The following is a 21751-nucleotide window of genomic DNA, read 5'->3' on the forward strand; positions in this document are numbered from 1 at the left end:
TTACAGGACCTATCCAGACACCCCTCCCTCACAGCCAGGACAAAAGGGCCGCTGGGTTACCTTGTCTTCAAGTCTCCTTCCTCTCCATCCTCCACCCCTTCCATGTCGTCCTCTGGGCACTCCTCCTCATTGCCAGCTCTTGGAGGCAGTTCACTCTCCTTAAGAAACTCAGCTGCTTCTGGCGTGGGCAGAGTATGGTCAATAACTGTGTTGTCCTTCCCAGCTTTCCAAAGTTTGTACCTTTCTGGCTGGAACTTCCTCACAAACACATCCATGGAGATCTTCACCATGTCCTTTCTACAGGAGCACTGTCAGCAGGAACCAGAAGAGCACCAGGTGAGCCTACCTGGCTGCTTCCAACTCACCCCCACGTCCTAGCTCCTCCCTCCACATGGAAACAAGTGCAAGATGGTTTATAACCAGATTGTTTTGGTTCACAGGCTGAGGGCATATTATCCTTGCAGGACCTTCAAACATGAAAGGAAGCAGGGAAAAAAAAGGCAGAGAGTACATGCTACTGGGGCAAATCTACCTGGGCACTAACTCGGGGTCACAGAGGGTGGTTAGGCTCTGCATTTAGGCCCCCAGTATGGTGAGCCACCTGCCCTTGTTCCCTGTCCAAGACGGGAACACACAAGCAAGTCTGCTACTATCAGGCAAAGGCCCGACTCTGCTGCTTCCCTAGAGTAAAGGAAACCCCGAAAAATTTCAACAGAGAAATCTCGGAATGGATAAGGCAAGAGTATTAACATGTGTGGATGTGGTTTTAATGCCTAATGGACTTAAGAACCTCATTTTATACTTCCCAATTCTGAACACATTTTTAAAAATTCCTTATGAACACAAAATGTTAGTACTCTGACACATTGCTAGCTGCTTGTTTCTGAATTCCAGCAGCTCAAAGAAATATTCTAATCACCAGCCAATGTATCTAACCAGAATTTGCTCATTTTTGTCATGGTGTTATAGAAAGAAATCAAGCAGACTTACCAGCACAGCTTGCTTGCCATACTCAATCCACCGACGGGTAGCAAAATTGGTAGACTCCGCACAGTTAAAACCATGGTTAAAGCCGGCATGGTAACCATAAGGGAAAGTGATCATAAACTCTCCAGCCTCTTGAGTCACCTGAACAAGAGCAGACTTGAAGCAGCTGCTTCAAATGGCAGAAGTCCACAGAACTGGAATTCTGAGCTCCACTATTACTTAGCTGAGTAACAAAGGGTAAGTCATAAAACCCCAGGGGTCCTTGCTGTCTTCTATAAAATGCAAAGCCCAGACATATCAGATGACATGACTATAATTAACCATTCCTCCAAATGAACACTGTTCAAAGGGATCTGACTCTCCTCTGGCACCAGGAAGCTACAGTGGCCCCACCTTTAATGCTCTTAGATCAAAGTGTTATTATATAGTTTATTTAAGCTTTGGCCCCCTCTTGGTATAGTGATGAACTAGAATAAAACTCTGTAAAACAAAGGCCAGAAAGGGTGGTGCCTGAGAACTTTGGCATGTAACATCAGCTCACCTTGTCAAAGGGAATTCCATATTTCTTCAGCATTAACGGGGAAATCAGGGTCATCTTGTGGCGGAGAAATGCCTCACAGCTTTGAGCACTTCCTGGGAAAAAGCCTATTTAATTGAAAGGGTATGGGTTAACACAGTGCTCCACACTAGCTCCGCAATCCTGGAGTCACTTCACACCTGTGCTTCTCATTGGAATGATAAAGAGGATGAATCACCAGTGTGACCTCCGAGGATCCTTATAGCTTCGCACCAATTCTAAGATTCTGCAATGAGCCTCTAGGCTCACTCCCATATAGGGCATTACATGGGTAATGAAATCCTGTTTGGGAAACCAAGGTCACCCAAGCTGCCTCTGTTCTGATAGAGCTTTGAAACTATTTAGGACCTTTTCTCCAGTCACTTGTATCCCTGATCTTTTTTCAGTAATGCAGCTATAGTATCATCTACCCAGGCTTTCCTGTGTTCTCTAGACGTACAAATCTAAGTCCACTTAAAAGAAACAAAGCATAAAGTTCAATTTTTTCTTTAACATTTGGGTCTTTAGTGGAAACACCAGTCATACTAGGTCTGGTTCATTATCACTGGTCAAAGAAACACCCCTGCTCATTAAAACTGAGGCACAGACAATCAGGACAAAGGAAGAAAAGGCTCTGTCTCTGCCCTCTTAAGGTAACCAATGTGGCTCACCCCCGTCTGCAGGCCTGCGACAGGACCTGCAAGAATCTGACCATGGGGAATGCACATTTTAGTGTAAAGCAAGGAGCACAGCTCATAGGAGGGTCCAACCCAGCAAACAGAGGAGACACAGTACCTTTGGCGAGGCGTTCCAACCGTTTTCCATGCTCAGGTGGAACAGAGTACCTGCAATCACATGAGAGCATCAGAGGCTGGGCGGAGGACAGGTACAGAAGCTAAGGGACTTATTCCCTCTCTCAAAACACCTTGAAATAGCAGATTTTTTTTTAACTTCCCAAGCAGTAGAAAGGAATCTGAAAAAATGAAATATTAGACTGTTTGGGCACAGGAGTAAAGAGCCCATAAAGAAGGTGAGTGGATTTATTTCTTCTATATTCATTCACTTAATAAGATGTTTATTAAGTGTTCACCATAAGCCAGGATTTATGGTACACAATATTACTCTCCTTTATAATGTTGTTCATATAATAACATTTTTTAAAAGAAAAAAAAAAAGAAGGATGTCACTATATAACCTCAGTATTTAAAAATGCTCAGTATTTTTAAATGCTTGAAAGGCCTAACTGGGGGCGGGCTAGAGGAAGATGGAAAACTAAGTGAAAGATGGATCTGACACTTAAGAGACCTAGCCCCGTATCTGCTGATGAACCCACTTTCCCTTTATCTCCCCAACAGCTACATATACTGATTACCCAACAATCAACTACCTCTCTACCCAGTAGGGTGTCTAAACACCATACAAACTGCTCTTCCTAAAAAACGAAAAGAAAAAAAGAACACCTAGGACTATTAAACTTTTGCAAAATTGTTACTTTATATTCTGAAACTCACAGTAACTGTTTTAACCTTTTTAATCTCTTCTAAAGATTATTCCACAGTAACAACAAATCCTCCCACTGCAAACAGCTTCATTATAAAAGAAAACAGAGGAGAGTTGACAAAAATGTCACCTAAAGGACTCTGGGATCCATCAGGCAACCCTATACAGAAAGCTCTGGAGGTCCCACTTCAGAGGACCTAAGAATGCATATAATAACTGGAAAACCTTCTTTTATAAGAGAATTCAAAAATCCAGGAGCAGTGAATTTTGGAGTAAACAATGGTGAAGACACAAAAGCTACATTTACACATCCTGCAAGTCTAGCCTTCTGAGGAAGGAAAAACAGGACAGTAGTTAGGAGATAATCATAGGCTCAAAAGGTTCTTTCCCCCAAGATTAGAAACTGGAAAGCACTTGAAAGGAAGGAAAACCCCTGAGAAAGAACATGGCTGAGGATGCTGAAAAAAGACACGAAAGTGGATATGGTTTTCATGACTCCCCATAATGCGCCCCATGATGTCCCCTCCGGCCTCATCACTCACTTCTCATCGTTTTACACAGCACCCAAACTACAGCAGACTTCCCCTAGCTCCCTAAACACACCATGCCTGGCTAATTTTATATTTTTAGTAGAGACGGGTTTCACCATGGTGGCCAGGCTGGTCTCCAACTCCTGACCTCAGGTGATCCACCCACCTCGGCTTCCCAAAGTGCTGGGATTACAGGTGTGAGCCACCATGCCTGGCCCTCATGTGCTGTCTTAATCCAGGAGCTCTGCATCTGTGGTTCCAGCTGCCTGGATACACTTCCCTCAGTCTCTCAGCTGCTAAGCCCACCACCATTCCACCCGGGTATGCCCTTCTCATGTTTTGGATCTCACTTGTCACCTCTTTGAAAGAAGCCTTCTTTAATCCCACCCATCTATCCTTCTTATGTGGACCTTAGCACCCACTTCTTCTCCTTCAGAGCTGTCCCCACACCGTATGAGCATTCTCTCACACTTTCTACCTCCTGACCAGTCTCCTATCTGTGTGAGGGTAGGTATCTCATCTATCTTATTCACTGCTGTTATCTGCAGCACCTTCACTAAAATGCTGAGATGGGCCGGGTACAGTGGCTCATGCCTGTAATCCTAGCACTTTGCAAGGCTGAAGTGGGAGGACTGCTTGAGCCCAGGAGTTTGAGACCAGCCTGTGCAACATAGTGAGACCCCATCTCTACCCTAAAAAAAAAGAAGGAAAAAAATTAGCCGGGCATAGTGGTGCACGCCTGTAATCCCAGCTACTTGGGAGGCTGAAGTAGAAGGATCACTTGAGCCCAGGAGGTCAAGGCTGCCGTGAGCCATAATGGTGCCACTGCACTCCAGCCTGGGTGACAGAGTGAGACCCTGTCTCAAAATAGAAAAAAAAAAAAAAATGCTGAGACTCAACGATGGGTCAGCACAGAGAGAGGAGAGAGAATCAATGTTTGTCTCACCAACAAGAATAACACTTTGGAGAACAGGAAGCATGCTGAATAGCCTCGCAATCCCTCCTGTGTTAAGCACACACTGCTGCTCCCCAAGTATTAATATTTTTTCCATGACAAAAAGAAAGCTTTCTGTCATCTGAGGGAGTGACTCTAGTCTTGGAAGTCTGCTGCTAAGAAATGCCTCAGGCCTGTTCAGAAAAAAATTAGAAAGCAGTGGGATAGCCTGGAAGAGGCCCCATGTCTTTGGGTAACTCTGCCAGCACCCTGCTCTCTAAAGCCTCCCTACTCAAAAGGTGGTCTGAGCACCAGAGCTCCAACAGCATCTTAGCACTTGGAAGTATGTTTAAAACATGGAATGTCACCCCAAGCCTGAACCAGGGTCTGCCCTTTAACACAATCCTGAGGTGCTTCCCACGCACGCTGAACGTGAGCCCATGCTCTAGCATAGAAGCCCGGTGCCGACTGCAGGCAGACTGTACCAGGACTTTGGTTCTCCAAAGTGCAGGTAGTTGATGCTGTAGAGGTCCATGTCTTCAGTGTGCCAAGCAAAGGATGTCTTCCACATGCCAAAGTACAGGTATGGGGTGTTCACACCCTCAATGGTGATCCCACTCTCCTTTTCCACCAAGTCCAGGATTGTTCTCAGCCGGCCAATATTCCACTCATCAACATGCTGCAAAGGCAATGACAGTCCAGGGCAAGTTATATTTGCATATAAACCGAGGCTCTGAACCTACAAATCAGAGTAGGTCACAAGTAAGCTGTCATCTCTGACAAACATTGGGAATAATGTCAAAACACTATGGATGTGAAGACCACAGCACTCCTCATTCACTTTCACAGCTACCACTGGAACTGACACCATTTACCTTCAAAGGGCAAATATTACTTTGTGAATACTAGTGTAGGAAAGATGAATAAAGAGATGACAGTCACCTGTTTGTTTCTGAGACGGAGTCTCGCTCTGTTGCTCAGGCTGGAGTGCAGTGGCATGATCTCGGCTCACTGCAACCTCCGCCTCCCGGGCTCAAGCAATTCCCTGCCTCAGCCTCCCGCGCAGCTGGGATTACAGGCACCCACCACCACGCCCAACTAATTTTTCTATTTTTAGTAGAGACGGGGTTTCACCATCTTGGCCAGGCTGGTCTTCAACTCCTGACCTCGTGATCCACCCGCCTCGGCCTCCCAAAGTGCTGGGATTACAGGCATGAGCCACCGCGCCCAGCCAATAGTCACCTGTTTTAAACCCCAAGAGGAAAAGTTTGAACTGATGCTAAAGAAATTTAGGTCAAAATAGAAAAAAAAACTCTATGACCACAAAAAAAAATTGTAAAACATGGGAACTATGACAGTGGGCCAGGTGTGGTGGCTCACGCCTGTAATCTCAACACTTTGGGAGGCCAAGGCAGGATTGCTTGAGCCCAGGAGTTCAAGACCATCCTGGGCAACAAAGCAAGACCCAGTCTCTACAAAAAAATTACAAATTAAAAAAAGTAGCCAGGTGAAGTGGCATGTGCCTGCAGTCTCAGCTACTTGGGAGGGTAAAGTAGGAGGATCCCTTGAGCCCAGGTGTTTGAGGTTACAGTAATCTATGATCATACCACTAACCTCTAGCCTGGGTGGCAGGGCGAGACTCTGTCTCAAAAACAAAAAAACCAAAAACTATGGTAATGTTGTGGCTTTTTAGCCCTGATTTCCACCAGGCAGTGTCTTCATAAAAAATGTGCAATATCCTTTTCCTGAGTTGTAATGGCCAGCTGGGAGCCCATCTCCCATAACTAGGTCCTGGATTATTATTATGCCTGACTTTTGTAGTTCTCCATCCCGGATCCTTACTGCATCTTCCTGCCATTCATCCCTACAAGCTTGACTTTCCCTGACCCCCAAAAAACTGCTATCAACAAAACTGGAATTCTTTTTTTCTTTTTTTTTTTGAGATGGAGTCTTGCTCTGTCGCCCAGGCTGGAGTGCAGTGGCGCAATCTCGGCTCACCGCAAGCTCCGCCTCCCGCCAGGTTCACACCATTCTCCTGCCTCAGCCTCCACAGTAGCTGGGACTACAGGCGCCCGCTACTGCAGGCTACTTTTTTTGTATTTTTAGTAGAGACGAGGTTTCACCATATCAGCCAGGGTGGTCTCAATCTCCTGACCTCCTGATCCATCCGCCTCAGCCTCCCAAAGTGCTGGGATTACAGACATGAGCCACCACGCCCAGCCTGGAATTCATTTTTTTAACTCTTCCAATAATTGATAAAAACATTAAAATATGGGCCAAGCGCAGTGGCTCACGCCTGTAATTCCAGCATTTTGGGAGGCTGAGGCAGGTGGATCACCTGAGGTCGGGAGTTTGAGACCAGCCTGAGCAACATGGAGAAACCCCATCTCTACTAAAAAATATAAAATTAACCGGGCATGGTGGCGCATGCCTATAATCCCAGCTACTTGGGTGGCTGAGGCAGGAGAATCACTTGAACCCGGGAGGCGGAGGTTGCGGTAAGCTGAGATCGCGCCATTGCACTCCAACCCAGGCAACAAAAGCGAAACTCCATCTCAAAAAAAAAAAAAAAAATTAAAATATGAAAACAATTATGAGTGATAATCCCTGAAATGCCCTACTGTTTTTCAGTCATCCGAAGATATTCCCAAATATTCTCCCCTTTCACCATATTTAAGGCAGGATTTCAAGCCAATAAAAGTGGTTAAAATAGCTTCTGCCACAGAATCTTGTTTGAGGGTTCTGAAAAATCTAAATGTATTTCTCTTCTTAAATGTATACCCCTTTCATTAGATTAGTCAGTCATCTTTTTTCTGCAGAAACCACACTGTCTCATTTCATTATCTGAGAGCCAACCCACCCTTTCAAGAACTCATCAGCTACCACCCACCGACTATGCTAACAACCCTTGAAAAGAACACCACATCATCCAATTCACATGTAAAGTAGGAGAAATAAAACTCAGTCACATGCAAAATGGCCCACAATTAGGCCAGCACAGCAACATCAGCTGGGGGTAGATCATCTGTTCATCCATCCATTCACCAAACAGCTTTTAGGTGCCTACTATGTGCCGGGCCGAAAAAAAAGGTATTACAAAATTACAAAAACACTGCACAGAGGGTTTCCAGTGAGCCTCACCTTTTCATAGAGGGTACCATTCACATCTGCACCATAGATTGGAGGATTGAATGTAAGATTTTTCCAGTATTTCCGCTCGAGCTCTTCAAACTCACTATAGCGTGGGGTACAGTACCTTTTGAAAGTAAAAAGAAACATGTAAACCACTTACAGGGGTTTATTAGGCATTATGAACATTACAAGACATAATCCCCTATTCCAGTGACAGCAAGAATTTCAAATGAACAAGGCATAATCTTGGCCTTCAAGGCTCTAATACGTAGTCAGTCCCTCAAAGTCCCTTCCATGAGCACTGGGCCCCAGGAAGCCTGAGGAAGGTAATGTACACACAGATGTAAACCGGTCTTCCTTAACAAGCACAACATCCTCAACTCTCTAGAGACCCTACTTAAACTACACCTTGCTAGATTCAGGTGGCCACCCAGGGAGAAAATGGGCTTACAGACCAAGACCCAAGGTCCCCACATATCCACAGACAACCAAAACCCAGCAGCATGTGAAGAGCTGAGGCTTTCCAACAGCATTCACCTCCCTGAACCAGCCAAAAGGAAGCTGCTCCAAGAGGGCTCATTTGTAAGTACCCCTGCTATATGCCCAAGCGCCCTACGCAGTGGCTGACACTCACCAAGTAATCACTCCTAACAACAACAAATATTTTAGTAAAAATATAAAATAGCTCTAAAAATATAGATTTTTGCACATCAAATATTCCAATTAGGAAAATACGTACTCACATATGCGCATATTTATATCTACCTATCTACATATAAAGCCATAAAAATATCTACACTTTGGCCAGGGGGGTGGCTCACACCTGTTATCCCAGCACTTTGGGAGGCGTGGCGGGGGCGGATCACCTGAGGTCAGGAGTTCTAGACCAGCCTGGCCAACATGGTGAAACCTGGTCTCTACTAAAAATACAAAAATTAGAGGGGCGTGGTGGCACACGCCTGTAATCCCAGCTACTTAGGGTAGGGGCTGAGGCAGGAGAATTACTTAAACCCAGGAGGAGGAGTCTGCAGTGAGCTGAGCTAACGCCACTGCACTCCAGCCTCAGCCATAGAGTAAAACTCTGTCTCAAAAAAAAAAAAAACTATACCTTAAAAAGACAAGATCCTTGCTCTGCTGCCCAGCCTGGAGCATAGTGGTGTGATCATAGCTTACTGTAGCCTCGAACTCCTGGGCTCAAGCAATCCTCCTGCCCCAACCTCCCGAGTAGCCAGGACTGCCAAGTGTACACCACCACATCTGGTTAGTGTTTTTATTTTTTGTAGAAATGAAGTCCTGCAATGTTGCCCAGGTTGGTCTCAAATTCCTGGCCTCGAGTGATCCTCCAACCTCGGCCTCCCAAAGTGATGGGATTATAGAAGTGAGCCAATGCACCCAGTCTAAAAATATCTATACTCTTTAGCTTCATATTGAAAATTTAATTAAAAAAAAAAAAAAAAACTTCTTTTAGATTCAAACCAGCCAAGTACAGTGGCTCATGCCTGTAATCCCAACACTTTGGGAGGCTGAGGCAGGAGGATCACTTGAGCCCAAGAGTTTGAGACCAGCAACATGGCAAAATCCTATTTCTACAAAAACTTTAAAAATTAGCAGAGCTGGCCAGGAGCAATGGCTCATGCCTGTAATCCCAGCACTTGGGAGGCTGAGGCGGGCGGATCACGAGGTCAGGAGATCAAGACCATCCTGGCTAACATGGTAAAACCCTGTATCTACAACAAATACAAAAAATTAGCCGGGTGGGGTGGCGGGCACCTGTAGTCCCAGCTACTTGGGAAGCTGAGGCAGGAGAATTGCTTGAACCCAGGAGGCGGAGATTGCAGTGAGCCTAAATAGCACCACTACACTCTAGCCCGCGTGACAGAGTAAGACTCTATCTCCAAAAAAAAAAAAAAAAAAAAAATCTGACTAAGTAACTGCCTTACACTTTAATGTCAACCTAGGGAATAATAAATTTTAGAGACCTAACATTCTCTCTGAAATATAATTAACTCCCCTATTGTCAACTAATCTGTTTCATGAATTTAGGTTTTTAGGTCGGGCACGGTGGCTCATGCCTGTAATCCCAGCACTTTGGGAGGCCAAGGCGGGCTGATCACCTGAGGCCAGGAGTTCGAGACCAACCTGACCAACATGGTGAAACCCCATCTCTACTAAAAATACAAAAAAATTAGCCAGGCGTGGTGGTGGGCACCTATAATCCCAGCTACATGGGAGGCTGAGGTAGGAGAATCGCTTAAACCTGGGAGGCAGAGATTTCAGTGAGCTGAGATCGTGCCACTGCACTCCAGCCTGGGCAACACAGCGAGACTCTGTCTCAAAAAAAAAAAAGTTATGTTTTTACCTTAAAGGTAATCTGCTATGTATTAGGATGAAAGGAATAGACATAGGGCTGGTTAATTTAAAAGGAAAACAAGTGTGCTGAAAGAAGAAAAAGCGAGACCAGCCTGGCCAATATGGTGAAACCTATCTCTACTAAAAATACAAAAAAATTGGCCGGGCGTGGTGGCGGGCTCCCAGCTACTCAGGAGGCTGAGGCAGGAAAATCACTTGAACCTGGGAGGCGGAGGTTGCAATGAGCCAAGATTGCGCCATTGCACTCCAGCCTGGGTGACAGAGCGACGCTCCATCTCAAAAAAAAAAAAAGAAAAGAAAAAGCCTAGTGTGTTAACAAAAAGGGAAGAAAGGCTGAGGAGACTGAAGCCCCTGGTTGAATTCCATGTGAGAAACAGAAGGCAGGTGAGTTTGCTCCTCATGCGTAGCAAAAATCAGACAAAAAGGATGGCAGGAAGGATACAGCCTTTCACCTGCAGAGCCCCACATTTCTTCAACATGCCTTTATGTAAATTCTCTCATTGGTCAGCAGGTTGGCCAGCAAGGTAGATGTTTTAAGAGTTAAGGTTGGCCGGGCACAGTGGCTCACACCTGTAATCCCAGCCCTTTGGGAGGCCAAGGCGGGTGGATCACGAGGTCAAGAGATCAAGACCATCCTGGCCAACATGGTGAAACCCCGTCTCTGCTAAAAATACAAAAATTAGCTAGGCCTGGTGGCGGGCGCCTGTAATCCCAGCTACTCAGGAGACTGAGGCAGGAGAATTGCTTGAACCCAGGAGGCGGAGGTTGCAGTGAGCCGAGATCGCGCCACTGCACTCTGGCCTGGCGACAGAGCGAGATTCTGTCTCAAAAAATAAAAATAAAAAGAGTTCAGGTGTCAGCCGGATGCAGTGGCTCATGCCTATAATCCCAGCACTTTGGGAGGCTGACGCAGGAGGATCGCTTGAGCCCAGGAGTTCAAGACCAAACTGGGCAGCAAATAATAAAAAAAATTAGCTGAGCGCGGTAGCACATGCCTATACCTCCAGTTACTTGGGAGGCTGAGCAAGGAGGATCATTTGATCCTGGGCAGTCGAGGCTGCAGTAAGCCATGATTGCGCCACTGCACTCCAACTTGGGTGACAGCGACACCGTGTCTCAAAAAAAACAAACAAAAAGAGTTCAGTTGTCAATAAAACTAGAAGACCTCAATTACAATTGTGATAAGTCAAGTGTGATAAGTCAATGAAAAGAAGGCAAAGAGTAGAGACAGAGTGAGAGCTGATGAAGCACAGGAATGCCACCCCAGCAGCGTGAAGACAGGCAGGCACAAGACCTGACGCTGGGCTATTAAAAGTGAAGGCACAGTATGTGTGACAGCTGAAATCAAGGCATGTGCAGATCAAAAGGCTCAGGAAAAGCAACAAGGGAAAAAGGAAAAACTCCTTGTGGAAACTCAAAATTAAGGAGTCAGTGGAAAGTGAGAAGATCCAAGGAAGAGGATTAGAAGGATTGGTCAAGGCTGGGCACGGTGGCTCACGCTTATAATCCCAGCACTTTGGGATCAAAGGTGGGTGGATCACCTGAGGTCAGGAGCTCAAGACCAGCCTGGCCAACACGGTGAAACCCTCTCTCTACTAAAAATACAAAAATTAGCCAGGCATGGTGGCAGGCGCCTGTAATCCCAGCTACTCGGGAGGCTGAGACAGGAGAATTGCTTGAACCTGGGAGGTGGAGGTTGCGGTGAGCCAAGACTGCACCATTGCACTCCAGCCTGGGGAACGAGCGAGACTCCGTCTCAAAAAAAAAAAAAAAAAAAAAGATGGAGTAGTCAGAGCTGAACAAGGAAACACAAAATTTATTCTCTGTGAATCTCAGGAAAAATGAGAACTAAACATTAAAAACAGCGGAGAAGGGCCAGGAGTGGTGGCTCTTGCCTGTAATCCCAGCACTTTGGGAGGCCAAGGCAGGAGGATCACTTGAGGTCAGGAGTTCAAGACCAGCCTGGCCAATGTGGCGAAACCCTGTCTCTACTGAAAATACAAAAATTAGCCAAGCATGGTGGCGCATGCCTGTAGTCCCAGCTATTTGGGAGGCTGAGGCAGGAGAATCACTTGAACCTGGGAGACAGAGGTTGCAGTGAGCCAAGATCGCTCCACTGCACTCCAGCCTGGGCAATAAAGTGAGACACTATCTCAAAAAACAAAAAAAAACCAACAGCAGAGAAGAACTGAAAACAGGCCTACACAAAGAAAGATATCTCTAAAAGAGACAGGAATATACAGAGAAAGAAGAATGGAGGGACAGAAAATAGCAACCAGCTTGGTGGTTTACTCACACTTTGTTAATGTCAAAACAGAAATGAGCTAGCAGGCTGGATGGGCAGTGAGAAATTCCAGCACAATTAAACACAGAGCGTCCCGAGAGAGAGGAAGTGGAACTAAAGCACTTTTGATGAGCAGATGGTTATCAATACCCAGCAAAAGCTCCTTGTGCACCACATCCAACTTTCTCCTTGCAACTTTAGAGTCAGAAAATGATTCCACTTCTGATGGAAAAACAATGGGATTTGTTGTTATAAGAACAGGAACAGGTTTAGACTGGGACACAGTCCTGAGAGGAGGGAATGCTTCCATAAAAAAAGCAGAAAGGGAGACAGCTAGAACAGAACCATCCTGCTGAAGACACTGTTCATCAGGACAGCAGCAGTCCTGGAGATGCTAGGAGGATGAGACACCAGGGTCCGAGGTGCTACGTCAGGTAAGAAAGGGTTTCCACTCACTTATCACTATTGGCTATCTTGCGGAACTCTCGAACAGTCATGGCTTTCTTCTGTATGTTGTACTGAGTAAAGAGGCCAGACTGCCCCGTCACCAGCTGTTGAATGGGGGCAGGAATGACCAAATCATCAATGTCATCATAGGATGCTCGTGGCTTCCACTCTTTTGGAGGAACAACCTGAAGGGAACACAAGAAACAAAAAGACAGATGAGAAACCTGGCAAGCCAGTCAGAGTCCAGGAAGCACGTAGTTACCAGCCAACCTAACAGTCAATTTTACTAGACAGTTACTATGATTTACCCACATTCACCGAAACACAGTAAGTCACAGGCATGCTAACCCTGATCCACTTTTGCCACCAACCAGCTGCCTAATTGCAACAACCTAAGGTAAGTAATACTTGTTCCCAGCTTCAGTGTCTTATTTGGACACCAAGAAAGGAGACTGAAGACTTGATTCTCTCTCAATCTCCTAGCCCAGTGCTCTCTTTAAAAAAATCACAAACACAATTTTACTTGATTTGGTCAACTCTATACTTGTACAGAATTTCCTTTTTTCACACACTAGATTACAGTTTAATTACAAAGCAACATAACATTCTTAAAAATCTAATCTTGAGGCCAGGCACAGTGGCTCATGCCGGTAATCCCAGCACTTTGGGAGGCCGAGGCAGGTGGATCACCTGAGGTCAGAGTTTGAGATCAGCTTGGCCAACATGGTGAAACCCCATCTCTACTAAAAATACAAAAATTAGCCTGGTGTGGTGGCACTCAACTATAATCCCGGCTATTTGGGGGGCTGATGCAGGAGAATCGCTTGAACCCGGAGGCAGAGGTTGCAGTGAGCCAAGATAGCGCCATTGCACTCCAGCTGGGGTAACAAGAGCGAAACTCCGTCTCAAAAAAAAACAAAAAAAATCTAATCTTGAATAGTTAAGATAGATCTGCTTTATGGAATACTATACAGCTTTTTTTTTAATTAGAGAGTATTGTTTTACTTTATTTAACAAGGGAGAAAACAACACACACACACACACACACACACACACACACACTCACAAGCATCTGCATAAGGCAACGCTGAAAGGACATACAAGAAAATACAGAAAGGGAGCAAGACTCTACATTAGCTACCTTCCAATAACATTCTGTTTTTACTCACATAGTCAAATTACCCATTCCAATAGTAATAAATTAACAAGACAGTTGACATGAGAAAAAAGAAGAATGAGTTGAATCCATAATTGACCTAGAGGGAGGAATATATGTTGTTAAAAAGGAAAAAAAAAAAGAAAAACGAATGAACGAACCAACACAGGAATGTATATGGCATGATGCCATTCTCTTTTAAAAACAAAACAAATAACACTATTTTATATGCGTGTATGTTTGTATGAGCAGAGAAAAAGGTGTGGAGGGAGCTATTACCACTTAAGGAGACGGCACTGGAGAAGGTGGATGAAGATCAGCCTTTTCTTTATCTGCGTTTGAAATATTTAACTTGTAATAACCGACATTTTTTTTGGTAACTTTTTAAATCTAATAAAGTACAACCGAGAAAAGCAATGTGCTATGAAAAACTGCACTGCAGGCCCTGCTATTCCCGCTTGCTGTTATTAACCCAGCAGTAGCCGTATCTGCAGATAAGAGGAAAGAGGATGTGGTCGTCTCAAGTCTCTGGAGGCACCAGGGTCCAAGACTGGTCCTCAGCTTTGTAGCCAATGTTCTTGCTTTCTCTTTTCATATTGAAAATGTAACAAGCACATATGGTAGGAAATTCAAACAACATAAAATGGTGTAAAAAATTTCCTCCTGGCTTAGACTGAGGTCCCTGCCTCTCAGTTTCTTGAGGATCTCTCCAGAAATGCAGTTCTTTCAGCTTCCAGCACTCAACCTGATTGTGACAGAATATATGAAAAGCTGATTTGACTCAGGAAAAATAACGAATCCAACTCACAGGAGAAAGAAGTACAAACCAGAAACCAATTTCAAATTACAAGGACCAGAATATTCATGTTGGCTGGCCAGTGCATTCTCTCCCCTTGAAGAAAGTCCACATGGGAAGCCAAATTGCTACTAGAGTGCTGGAAGAGACTGAAATGAGAGCAAGAGAAGTCAGATGGTATAAGCACTCACTGGCAGTTCAATAACACCACAGCACCCAGCTCCACCAAGAGGGCTGAGGCACAACAGCAGCCAGGCCTGGAGACACTAGCTCTTTACCTCCCCCTTTCTGAAGATTCCAAGTAGCTCTCTTCCTACCTAAAAGCAGAGATGCTTCTGATGTTAACAACGGGAATTAACTTGCAAATAGAACCTCATTCACTAAAGTCATCACCCCACCCAACTTTCAGTAAAACACAGTTCCGGCCCAAATTTAGGAAAAAAATCTTACTGCTCTGCCCTAGGTAACAAAACCATTTGAACAATCCCAGCTCCTTACCTTGGCTAGCCCTGCCCGATGAGCTCCTTGGGATTCAATGTAGGCAATGTATCTACTGAAGTTTCGGAACTCTTCCATAGTTGGATAAAAGGTCATTATCCTAGCACTGGGATTCAGAGTTTCAGACTCAGAAGCCATTTTCCCTCCTTTTTGAGGTCCCTTTAGTCAGACAGGAATCTGAAGAAACACATTAAGAGTATAAAATAATATAAAAATTAAAATTAAGTGCTGGAAACATCAACTCTGAAAACAGTAAAAGATAATATAGAAATTCAAAAGACACAGTTAAGACTTCACACCTGGAATCTACCTCTAGAAAAGTTATTTAGGGGCTGGGCACGGTGGCTCACACCTGTAATTCCAGCACTTTGGGAGGCTGAGGCAGGTGGATCGCCTGAGGTCATAAGTTTGAGACCAGCCTGGCCAACACAGTGAAACCCCGTCTCTACTAAAAATACAAAAAATTAGCTGGGCATGGTGGCGGGCACCTGCAGTCCTAGCTACTTGGGAGGCTGAGGCAGGAGAATCGCTTGAACCCGGGAGGCTAAAGGTTGCAGTGAGCCAAGATGGCGCCATTGCACTCCAGACTGGGCAACAAGAGCGAAACTCCGTCTCAAAAAAAAAAAAAGAAAGAAAGAAAAGTAATTTTTAGGGTCTAGGTGTGGTGGCTCAAGGCTGTAATCCTAGCACTTTGGGAGACTGAGGTGGGCAGATCGCTTGAGTTAAGGAGTTTGAGACCAGCCTGGGCAATATAGTGAGACCCTGTCTCAAAAAAATTTAAAAAAAAAACAACAAAAAGTTATTTAAATAAACTAGAAATACAGATTGAAAAGGTTCTGTTTAAAAAGAACCTGATGTATCAAAACTGCATGGATTCAAACTTTATTTCAACAGAGACATTGTTATTGCAATAGGATTGTTCTTGAAAGAAAAAAAAAAAGAAAATTGTTTCAGCTAAAAAAAGGAAACTAATTATTTAGTTGTTGGTCCTAATAGTACAGCTAAAATGCCCATATTTTACCCTTATCCTTTCAAGCTACTCCCTTATTAACACCTTGCTAATCACTTTTCAGAGTATTAAACAGAATATACTACAACCTGAAAGCCACCCATGGCTGGGTGCGGTGGCTCACACCTGTAATCCCAGCACTTTGGGAGGCCAAGGCTCCTCCCTAGGGCACAGCTAAACCGGATACCTAATAAAAGTTACGTAGCTACAAGATAACAAAACTTAAGGGTTCAAAAGTACTTTGATATTAGTAACATGATTTAAAAACCCTTTGATATTAGTAACATAATTTTAAAACCCTAAAGTGAAACTGTTCTGTCGAAACTAAGATGCAGTTTCAGCAGTACTTAATGAAATCAAGCTACAGACAAGTTCAATTGCACTGTACCCAGAACTCAAAGGACAAAATTTAAACTGGCAATACAGGGCAAACTTCATAACTGATTGGAGAAAGCAAAATAAATACTTTGTTTTTAGATGAGAACTTCAGTTAAGTGGGTGCATCCCCACAGCTCGGTAACACAATAGAGCATTTCGACTGAAAAAAGACAAAGCATATCAGTGAAAACAGGCCATTCTAGAAGGAACACCAGTATGTCCTTTCCTTTACCCACCCTCCTCACTGAGGGTCCAGCAGTTCTGTACCCCCTATCTAGGGCCCAAAGCTATGGCGGTTCAGCTCCAAGAGTCTCTTTGAGAGTTGGAGAGCTCAGAAAGGAGAAAAGTGCCTCCAATCTACCAGAAATCTAGTTACTGCCCTGGGAGCAGAACAAGGAGCACAACTGTGTAAGGTAGGAGAGAAGGCAAATCCAGTTACCCGTATCTCCTAGGCTTCTTTTCTATCAAAAATAAGGCGTGTTTCTAAACAGGCGCTTTTCATGAACCTGGCAGAAACTTTGCATGGCAGGTATACTGTTATCCCTGTTTTACATACCAGGAAATTTGCCTACAGCCCACTCTAAAGTGCACCTTCCACTGCTCTATACTGCTTACATCCTCATCTCCACCTGGACTAAGTCCTTTGCAAGGGCAGCTCCAAGTGTGGAGAAACCCGAAGTTTATTTAATTTTGAAGACCCTCTTAAAAAGAAAAATGAATCCAAAATATCTTACTTTTGCAAATTTTATAAAAACATACAATCATGTGAATACAATGTTGGGGCCCTTCCCTGGGCCTTCAAAGGGGCCCTAATGGGCTTCATCAGCCTCTGCCCCTATTCATCTTTGTATGCCTAGAACAATGCATGGCACAAAGTAGGCAATCGGTAACTGTTGAAAAACTGATTTCCTCACCCTCACCTCAATTGTTCATCCCTTCTTCAACCCTAGGATTCCCTTCCCCCAATCTGTTCCCTGGGGAAAGCTCCCGTTTCATGACACCTTCCCTCCCAATCAGTAACAAAGCCTAGTGATTCAAGAACACCGGCTCCGAAGTCAAAACTGAATACAGATCCGGTCTCTGCCGTTTATTAGCTATGTAACCTTGGCTGTGTGAGCTGACCGAGTCTCAGTTTCTCCACCTGTAAAATGGGGATCCCAACCCCCTGCCCTGCAGGGTCGCTGTGATTAGCTCAGATGATGCAAGCGAAACACCAAGCACTAGGCCCGGTACTTACCCACTCAATAAAGCTAGCTGTTGCTAACAACCCCCTCGGACTCCCGCACCCTTCCCTCGCAGCCGCTCCCGCGAGCATCACTCCAAAGGCAGCGCACCCTGATCCCCAATGTCCCCGAACCTCACCGCGCACACGTTCGGCCCCTCCCGGCCCCGCCGCCTTGGCGAGTGAAGCTCGGCCGCAGGAAGAAGAAAATAAGGCCCAGATGACCCGCCCCCCTCTCCCGAGGTCCATTGGCCTTGAAGATTGGAAAGGGCCAATCTCAGAACCCATTCTGGAAGCTCCTTCTCCTATTGGCCGAGAAACATGCCGATCACTCACTGCTGGAAGAACCACCCCCCACCGCCCCTCCCCCACCAAAGCTCACGGTCACGGCTACAGCGGCAATGAGCCTCGAGAATTCCCAAACCCTATAGTTCTCACCTACAGCCCAAAGCCCCGCCAGGGCTTAGGCGCAGCTCCTGCTGTCGCCACTGGCCGATCCTACTGCTTTTACGGCAGGCGAAGGCCGAAACTCCGCCTCCTCTAAAGTCGGCATCTGCGCAGCCGCACAGAGTCAACCAATTCAAGGGTGGCTGCAAGCCATACACCAGCCAATGAGCACGCGCCGCAGCCGCCTCCCAGTCCCGACCTCAGTGTGCTCAGCCTATGAGCGCCGGCTCGGGCTGTTGCCAGGAGGAAACGCTGTACCCCACTAGGGACCGCGGCCAGTGAGCCTCTAGCTGGATCGCGAAGTTGGCCAATCATAGGCGGGTTCCTGGTCACCCGTAACTAATCAGGGTTGAAAGAAGCTCGTACCTGGAAGTGGGCCGGTCCGGTAGATGGGTAAGGGCGGTGAGGGCACTATAGGATGTCGCTAACGAAAGGATGGGCCAAAGTTTTCTTGGGATGAGTATCCTCTTTGCCTAACGTGGAAATGTGTCGGGGCTCTTAGGGGCAGCTTCCGAGCTCAGGGAGTGCTGAAAAGATGACCGTCTTGTCCCGGTTTGTCCTGGGTGTCTCGGTTTTCAAAACAAAATCCTGTGTCCTTGGAAACCCCTCATTCGCTGTCAAGCCTGGACAGGGAAGGGAAGCTGCCCTGAGGGTCATTAGGACAGACCCTGAGGGAGGCTCTCCTTAGGGTCATTAAAAAGCAATTCCTGGCCGGGCGTGGTCCCTCACGCCTGTAATCCCAGCACTTTGCGAGGCCGAGGCGAGCGGATCACCTGAACTCAGCAGTTTGAGACCGCCTGACCGACATGGAGAAACCCCGTCTCTACTAAAAAAAAAAAAAAATACAAAATTAGCCAGGCGTGGTGGTGCATGCCTGTAGTCCCAGCTACTCCGGAGGCTGCGGCAGGAGAATCGCTTGAACCCGGGAGGCGGAGGTTGCGGTGAGCCGAGATCGCGCCGTTGCACTCCAACCTGGGCAACAAGAGTGAAACTCCGTCTCAAAAAAAAAAAAAAGCAGTTCCTCAGTGAAAGGGGATTTGGGGAATCATTAGGAGCAGCTCTTGGAGCGGAGACGGGGGCATCCTGGGAATCAGAAGAGGCACTTCTGGAGGGCGAGGGGGCTTCCTGGAAGTCATTAGGAGCGGTTCCTGAGGGGTAGCGTGTCGCCTTAAGGAGTTCCCAGATTGTCAAGGGTAGTGGGGAAGGTCAAGTAGGAAAGTAAAATACCCACAACCAGAGTCATAAAAAATGTGCAAAATTACCATGGATGAATAATGGGGTAGTGCCCTGGAAAAAGCTATATGAAGTCAGGCCTGTGTTCAAAACTAGTAACTTCTCTGAGCCTGGGAGTTCACATCAATAAAATGGAAAAAATAATGCCTCGCAGATTTTGTAAAGATAAGAGTTAATGAATGTTGGCAAAAAGAACATATTACATAGAATGCTATGGACCAATCATGATTTATGCCTCAGGCTGGGTACATGCCTACGGAAAAAAAAATGTTTTAAAAAAATAGTTTCAAAAACAGAAATGACTGTTTCAAAAAGAATGGCCGTTGGCTACACAGCCACAAGTCTTTCACAATAGGGGTTTTCGCCCTTACCCGGTAAGGTAATCGACAGTATTAGATAATAGATTATACTGAGTGGCTCACAAAAGTGCCGAGTCTGAAGAATCCAACTTGCAGGACACATAAAGAAAACCCAAATCATGCGGTAGAATTCATCCACCACTGTCCTTCCTGCTGCCACTAAGCACAAGATACTACAGGTTGCTTCACAGACTCCACTGTCCTGGACATGGATACAGTCGCTAGTTACTGTTACTGTGTTCCATAAACTGGATTTTGCTGTATTTCCTGGTGCTGCCAGATGATTTCCAAGGGCCCTCTACTGTGTATCACTAGCTTCCAATTGATATGTGCATGTGATAGGTGGAGCCTAAATCAAGTTCTCCTGATATGCTCCCATTTTTCTGACCAGTTTTCCTCTGTTTCCTTTTTAAGCTCACCTTTCCCTTTGCACACTTTTTTTTTGTTTGTTTGTTTTTGAGACGGAGTTTCGTTCTTGTTGCCCAGGCACGATCTCGGCTCACTGCCACCTCCGCCTCCCAGGTTCAAGTGATTCTCCTGCCTCAGCCTCCTGAGTAGCTGGGATTACAGGCGCCCGCCACCACACCCGGCTAATTTTTTTTGTATTTTTAGTAGAGACAGGGTTTCATCATGTTGGCCAGGCTGGTCTCAAACTGCTGACCTCAAGTGATCCACCCGCCTTGGCCTCCCAAAGTGCAGGGATGACAGGCTTGAGCCACCGTGCCCAGCCCCTTTGCACACTTTAAATGTCGATATTCTAAGCAAAACTAACCTATAGCAATAAAAGTCAATGTTCTGGTTACTTTTAGGTAGGGGACAGGGAATGATGGGGAAGGGTGGCACAAAGAATGCTTCTGGGGTGTTGGGGATTTTTTTTTTTTTTTTTTTTTTTGAGATGGAGTTTCGCTCTTGTTGCCCAGGCTGAAGTGCAGTGGTGCGATCTCGGCTCACTGCAACCTCTGCTCACTGCAACCTCTGCCTCCCAGGTGCAAGTGATTCTCCTGCCTCAGCCCCCCAAATAGCTGGGATTACAGGCACGTGCCACCACGCACAGCTAATTTTGTATTTTTAGTAGAGACGGGGTTTCACCCTGTTGGCCAGGCTGGTTTCGAACCCCTGACCACAGTGATCCACCTGCCTCGGCCTCCCAAAGTGCTGGCATTACAGGTGTGAGCCACTGCACCCAGCGGCAATGTTCTATTTCTTCATCTAGATGGTGGTTATGCTAGTGTGTTCACATTGTAAAACTTATTTTTATTTATTGATAGAGATAGATAGATGTGTTCACATTGTAAAACTTATTTTTATTTATTGATAGAGATAGATAGATAGATAGACAGACAGACAGACAAATAGATTTTTTTTTTTTTGAGACAGTTTCATTCTATCACCCAGGCTGGAGTGCAGTGGCGCCATCTCAGCTCACTTCAACCTCCACCTCCTGGGTTCAAGCGATTCTCCTGCCTCAGCCGCCCAGGTAGCTGGGATTATAGGCGTGTGCCACCACGCCCAGCTAATTTTTTGTATTTTTAGTAGACACAGGGTTTCGCCATGTTGGCCAGACTGGTCTCAAACTCCCAACCTTAGGTAATCTGCCCACCTCGGCCTCCCAAATTGCTGGGATTATAGGCATGAGCCACCACACCTGGCCATTAAAATTTTAAATTAAAAAAAAAATTCTTTTTTTTTTTTTTGAGATGGAGTTTCCCTTTTATTGCCCAGGCTGGAGAGCAACGGCGTGATCTCAGCTCTCTGCAACTTCCACCTCCCGGGTTCAAGTGATTCTCCTGCCTCAGTCTCCCAAGTAGCTGGGATTACAGGCATGTGCCACCACACCCGGCTAATTTTGTATTTTTAGTAGAGACGGGGTTTCACCATGTTGGTCAGGCTGGTCTTGAACTGCCAACCTCAGG

General features: G+C 45.7%; 1 protein-coding gene across 4 annotated transcripts in view; it reads right to left on the reverse strand.

Annotated features, from left to right (window-relative positions):
* KDM4A (lysine demethylase 4A) overlaps positions 1–18464 on the reverse strand; it is a 55842-nt gene extending 37378 nt beyond the window's left edge. The window contains exons 1-9 of one of the 4 annotated variants that reach the window (XM_054491189.2): positions 18238–18464; positions 15191–15367; positions 12750–12925; positions 7649–7763; positions 4993–5186; positions 2339–2388; positions 1529–1632; positions 991–1128; positions 61–308 (exon numbers count right to left, since the gene is read on the reverse strand). In XM_054491189.2, coding sequence (XP_054347164.1) covers positions 61–308; positions 991–1128; positions 1529–1632; positions 2339–2388; positions 4993–5186; positions 7649–7763; positions 12750–12925; positions 15191–15328 — 1163 coding nt within the window. In that variant the 5' untranslated portion in view covers positions 15329–15367; positions 18238–18464. Of the gene's footprint in view, positions 1–60; positions 309–990; positions 1129–1528; positions 1633–2338; positions 2389–4992; positions 5187–7648; positions 7764–12749; positions 12926–14704; positions 14821–15190; positions 15368–17814; positions 18048–18237 lie in introns of those variants that run through there. The other 3 variants (XM_054491174.2, XM_054491183.2, XM_054491197.2) reach the window with 3 other exon arrangements.
* Between the last annotated feature and the right edge of the window lie 3287 nt (positions 18465–21751).

The sequence above is a fragment of the Pongo pygmaeus genome, chromosome 1 (assembly GCF_028885625.2).
Source record: "Pongo pygmaeus isolate AG05252 chromosome 1, NHGRI_mPonPyg2-v2.0_pri, whole genome shotgun sequence".
In the NCBI taxonomy this organism is placed as follows: Eukaryota; Metazoa; Chordata; class Mammalia; order Primates; family Hominidae; genus Pongo; species Pongo pygmaeus.